The 6,203-nt window shown below is 50.6% G+C and overlaps 1 protein-coding gene across 1 annotated transcript in view; it reads left to right on the top strand.

The window, feature by feature from the left end:
* Positions 1–4,187: 4,187 nt before the first annotated feature.
* C8G (complement C8 gamma chain) overlaps positions 4,188–6,203 on the top strand; it is a 3,138-nt gene continuing 1,122 nt past the window's right edge. The window contains exon 1 of the mRNA XM_026658500.2: positions 4,188–4,379. Within this exon, the coding sequence (XP_026514285.1) occupies positions 4,242–4,379 (138 nt within the window). The 5' untranslated portion in view covers positions 4,188–4,241. The remainder of the gene's footprint in view (positions 4,380–6,203) is intronic.

Below are 6,203 nucleotides of genomic sequence, written 5' to 3' on the forward strand. Positions count from 1 at the left end.
TAGTGATGAACTGCCTTTGCTCATCAGAGTTGATGCAGAATCCAGGAAGGTGCAGTATGTAAATTGCAAGACCCTAACTCATGGTGTAGCTGTGCAGCAAGACTTATGTGCAGTGGTGTGATGATTTTGGAACTGCTAAATATTATGCACTCTGCAGCTAAGTTCCCTCTAAGCTGCGTGGCCGCGCAGCTGCCTATTAAACCCCGTGCAGGGGCTCAGGGCTGTGGCGGGGAGAGATGCCCCTCCCCCCCGGCCCCAGCGTGGACCTGCCAAAGATGGGGGAGAGGCGTCCCTCCCTGCCAGCCCCAGTGCAGACCTGCTGTGGCTGGGGGAGAGCTGTCCCTCCCCCGACCCGGCTCGAGCGTGAACCTGTCACAGCCAGGGGAGAGGAGCCCCTCCATCGACCAGGCCCGGCCTAGCCCCTCCGGAGCTGCCGCGGCTGGGGAGAGGTGCCTCTCCACTGGCCCCGAGCTGCTGCACCGAGAGAGGGCTGGGAGGAGTTCTCTCTCTCTCCACCGCAGCCCCGGGGCAACCTGTACCCCAAACCCCTCATCTCTGGCCCCACCCCAGAGTCCACCCCCTGCATCCTAACCCTCTGCTCCAGCCCTGAGCCCCCTCCCACATGCCAAACCCCTCATCCCCAGCCTCACCCCAGAGCCCACACCCCTAGCCGGAGCTCTCAGCTCCCCGCACCCCAACCCTCTGCCTCAGCCCTGAGACCCACCCACACCACATGAATTTTGTTATGTGCACCGATATGGAGGTGTTGTGTCACACATCACCTCCCCCATATCGGTGCACATAACAAAATTCATTGCACACATGGACGTAAAAAATTAGAGGGAACGCTGCTCTGCAGTTAAGAGGCACCTTCTCTGAATATCTTCTGAAGGATGATGCTCATTGCTGGCTGAATTATACCCCTCTTTTTCTCTCAACCAAAGGACAAACTCTGGCACTAACTGGAGCACAAAAGTAGCTGATCGCTGTAAACTACAGTCACCTGGCTTTCGATAATATTCTGAGGCTTTCGTTTTGGCTATTTCAGTCTGAAGGATTGAAGAGGCATTATACAAAACCACTTGTTCATTTGAAAGCTCTTCGTCAGGCTCACTTGCCAGAAGAAAATCCACAAAACATTTGGATGACTTAAATTCCTGCCTCAGATGACGCAGTTTGGATAGCATCCGCTAATGTTACTATGCTGCATAGACCAACTGTAGACTTGCCCTGTCCATGCTCTGCATGGAATGAAATTGCAGAACCATCGTGTTTGTCTGCTCTTGCCTGTAATTTGCTACTGGAATGGCTTGCAGTGTCTACACTGGAGGGAAGAGGGCTTTATACTTTTGTAGCAGCTTGGACAGGAGAAGAGCCTTCTTGTTGTACATAAGATCATTGTCTGTCAGTCTCTTCAACCAGGTGATAAAATGCAGTGTCGTAAGGTGACTGTATTGTTGCCGTGCAGCGAGCTGGTTTTACTTTACGATTCGTTTTGCTCAAGTAGGGAAGAAAGGCAGGTGAGTGATACACTGCATGCTTAGCAATCAAGTTATCCACGGATGTTCTGCGCAACGTGTCATCATCTCTGCTTTGATGTGCTGCCTCCCTGAGATCGGTTGCTTCCTCAAAGGTTTCTACGTCATGAATTACACGTACACAGACTGGTGCTAAACTAGATCTAGATGTTAGTTATCAAAATGGCCATTTTTGTTCTGTGAGCACTTCGATTGAAGCTGTGTGTTGTCATCTCTAACACTGATACTGACCTGTGCATAAGTGTCACGGAATTAAAAAGCTAGTTTCTAGAATAGTTCAACAGCTAGAACTGCATGCATAGGCAGTTACAAATTAAAACCTTCTACCAGGCAGAATAGATGCTACATTGTACATACAAAAGCTTAGAAATGGAGAAACGTTTCATTAGGATTTCATGTACATTTATATCGACCCATTATGCAGCACAAAGTAGGGGCATGCAATCTACTGCTACTGGTGCCCAGCCGTCGGTGTGAGATTGATCTGGTCAGTAAATGTCTACTGAAAAAGTCAAAACCTATTATAATCACTTGTGAGATACTTTGACAATTCAGAATATGTAATATGAAAACATTTCATGGTAGCACAGTGCAAAATGTTGCTAGTTGCTGTTTTTGCCACCTTCTAAACAGATTTATCATTTCTGAAAAAAAACTCACATCCTTGCCCATGCAAAACAATACAAATCTTTTAATACATTGTTGTTTGGTAGCTCTGACCAAAACCCACCACATTAAGGTGCTGAAATTGACTACAGCTTTTACTGCTTAAGGTAAAGTCCTGTTGCAGCGTTTCTGGAACTGGGCAAAACGATGACGCTTTTTCATTCGGCCGTTGTTTCACCTCGCCTACAGGCTTATGCCAGACTTGGCAGTGTCACATCGTGCTTCACCTCAACAGCCATAACATGAGCTTTCTAATAATGTTTGATGTGGTTGTGGGTAGGGTGGGTACATTAAACTAAAAAAATATGACCCTTTTTGGAGAATTGCCACACTTTTATAAAGTTAAAAAACCAGACCGAGATGATCAGTCAAAGCCCCAGCGAGAGAGAACCTGAGACCACAGATTGTTTATATATTCAGCCACATTTTTCTCCTTTCTCCACTGCCCGACAGCTCTCTGTATGGACGAGACTTTTAAGCAGGGGAGCTTTGCAGAGGCCAAAGAAAACAGAGCCTAAACAATGGCTTGAGAGCTCATGTCTTGTCAAGCAGGCCAGGTGTGTTTGGCACTATTGTTCTGCTCTACCCTGCCCCAGGAGATCTGGGGTCAATCCGCAGCCCAACCCAGCTCCCACTCCCTGGACCCACAAGAGCAGGAGATGCCATATGGCCACTTCCTTCTTGATAACTTGTAGGACTCACTCAACAGGATATGCTCATAGGGGCTGGAACTAGGGGTGTGCGGGTTGCAGCAGCACCCCTCCGGCTCGAAGTGGTTTCCATCATATCATAGAATCATAGAAGCGGAAGGGACCTCGAGAGGGACCCCTGCACTCAAGGCAGGACTAAGTATTATTTAAACCATCCCTGACAGGCGTTTGTCCAACCTGCTCTTAAAAATCCCCAACGATGGAGATTCCACAGCCTCCCTAGGCCATTTATTCCAGTGCTTAACCACCCTGACAGTTAGGAAGTTTTTCCTAATGTCCAACCTAGACCTCCCTTGCTGCAATTTAATCCAGGGTTTACAGTTTGGTTCAGTGGCTCTCAGCACCCCCGCCCCATACACATTGTTCCAGCGCCCCTGGATATGCTTGAGCAAATAGCTGAAGCTGAATATGTTTTAAAAAACAAGTTTGACCTGAGCAGGAACAAATTCTCACGCACACGGAGTTATGCTGAGTTTAGACAGGTGTGTTGAAGAGCAGAACTTGAACTGTAATGTGAAAACAATCGAACAGTGATACGTTTCCGGGTTAGCAGTCCTCAGGCTTCCTGGCATAAAGCTGATCAGACATCAGGAAGTAATATAGGAAAATACCAGGAAGGTGGAGCAAAATTTGCTTTACTGAAGTCAAGGCTAGAAGGATCCCAGTCAGCAAAGAAGTCCCATTAACTTCAGTGCTTACAGTTAAGCATGTGCTTAAGTGCTGACTAGGGTTGGATTGAAGCATGTGCTGAAGTGCTTTGCTGAGTATGGGCCTTAGGCTCGCTGGAATTAAGCCCAGTTTATGGCTTGGCTAGGTGAGCCCCTTTCCCTGGGGGCCTCTCTGTCACTTGTCATTTGTAGCAGGTCAATGCCAGCTCTTCCTGGCCTTCTCGCAGTGCACAATAGGAGTTTGTCGCTCCACACGCAGCGCTGCTCTCCCTGCTCAGCTCTCCCTCGGCACATGAGTTAACTCAGGTTCTGGCTCTACCAGAGATTGCACAGGGAGGTGCATTATGGGATGTTATCTTTGGCATGCTGGGCTGGGGGGAGAGAGCCCTGAGACACGTGACCAATGGCTGGGAGGGCTGCCTGGACGTTCAGGGACTCCTGGACTGCACAGCTGTTCCCCTGTGGGGGGCATAGTTGGGGGGGGAGCTTTGGTAACACAGCCCCCGCTATGTAAACAGCCTAGAGATTTGCTTCTGGTCACTTCCAATAAGAGAAGCAGAGTGGCTTAATAACCAACCAGCCCGGCCCTCCCCTCCCCCAGGGCCCCACCAACCACAGCCGGGTTCACCAAGGGGCTTAGATGGTCCTGGAGAGAGACCATGGCGTCTGCCGCACCCATCCTGCTCCTCCTGCTCCTTCTTGCTTCACTTGCTCCTGGGCAGAGGCGAAGGCGGCCCCCAGCCCCGGAGAGTGTCTTTGAGAAGATCAAAATCCAGGAGAACTTTGACCTCCAGCAGGTGAGGGAGGGACTAGGGAACGCTGGGCATCCCAGGCACTGGCACAGCTCCCCCGGGGGCCCTCTGTCCTAGAGCTGCTGACCTGCTCCATAACTTGCCAGGCAGGCGTCTGGGTTTGCCCAGCCCCAAGAGACGGGCTTGGTTGATGGCTTCTACCTTGGCCAATGTCCCAGGATTGAACCAGGGACCTCCAGAGTGAAAAGCACGAGCTGCTACTGTGCATGCTAAAGATGCCAGGCTGCTTAGAGTGGCTGAAATCTCCTCTGTGGCTGTGACCCACCGGGAACCTCAGCAGGGTGTCAGTGAAGGGTCCCAAGGCTCCTGAGAGCTGCTAAGCACTCAGTGGTCTGCAGTCTCACTCCAGTTTCCCCCAGTAACCTCAGCAAAGACGCTTTGTGCAGGGAGGTGGCCATGGGGGAGGGGGGCGTGCCGCTGGGGGGCTGAGGTTGGTTAGGAGGGGAGCTCACTCTGCTGCTGCTTGTGGTATGCCCATGCCCCGAGAACCCCAGCCGGGGGCCCAGGCTCCAGCACTCTTGATCCAGCACGGCATTTCTCAGGCTGGCAGCTGGGTGCACGCGCCCCTGAGGACAGACAGAGAAGGGATGTGAGCAGCGCTTTCCCCTGCCCCAGCTTCTGGCTCTCAACAGCTAGCCTGAGGCAGTCCCTGGGGAGCTCCTGTGTGATTGCTGAGGTGCCTAGAAAGCTACTGCTGGGAGATGCTATAGAAACATGGGGCCACCTCCCTGCACAAAGCCACAGGGTTTGTGCTGCAGAGCTGGGGTGGCGAAAGGGAATCCAAGTCCCCACACGCTGCCCTGTGTCCCCTGGGATGCCCTTATGCCAGGGGCTGGCCCACCAGCCCAAGCAGTAGGCGCCAATCCTCTGGCCACACTAGGTGCCTACTCCTGGGGCATTCTGTGCCAAAACATTAACAATTCTGCACACAATATTTTAAAATTATGCACATTTTATTTGTCAAAATAACACTACATAATCACGCCAGTTTAAATTATTTTGGAAATGTATTTCAAAATACCTGTCAGCAAGTATGTCTGTAACACTACAGACACACACAAAAATTCCCCAGGAGTAGAGAGTTAAAGAAACCCCTATGACAACCCAGTTCCTGTTTCTCTGCCCCCTCCCTCGCAGAGCCCAGCCATGCCCCCCCCCCCCGGTCAATACACCCTCTCCCCCTCTCCCACAGAGCCCAGCTGCGCGGCCCCCACGAGCCAAATACCCACGCCCCCTGCACAATGGGGCCTTGTCTCAGGGAGGGTATCAGGTGCTACTGTTATGTATGTGTCGCAATATCAGATCTGTGCATTTAATTTCTATTTTGAGAAATAGGATAAATGTAGCTGAAATCTCACAAAATGTTACTTTTTTGCTCAGAATCTGGTCAGTTCTGTAATTTAAAAAATCAAACAAAAACTGCAGCATTTCAAAGAACAGACTTAGAAATTACGGTTCAGTGTCCGGTGGCATGTCTATGTGTTTTGATGCCAGAAGTGTCACTCCATGAGCACGTTCGGGGATGGGAGGCCAAAAACCAAAATCTGGGGGCCTGTGAAGTAGCCAGGAACAAAACTATAAATACTGTTTGCAAATGTCACCCAAAAGAATGCTGCATTTTTGCCTCGCTTTAACCTAGGGCTATCATATGTCCGGATTTCCCCGGACATGTCCGGCTTTTCGGTCTATAAATAGCCGTCCAGGGGGGATTTCTAAAAATCTAAAAATGGCCGGGATTTCCCCCCGGTCGGCTATTTATAGACCGAAAAGCCGTCACTCGGCAGCCAAAGCCCCTTCCCGGCTCCCCCC

Source organism: Terrapene carolina, unplaced genomic scaffold, assembly GCF_002925995.2.
Source record: "Terrapene carolina triunguis isolate 2854851 unplaced genomic scaffold, T_m_triunguis-2.0 Scaffold449, whole genome shotgun sequence".
In the NCBI taxonomy this organism is placed as follows: Eukaryota; Metazoa; Chordata; order Testudines; family Emydidae; genus Terrapene; species Terrapene triunguis.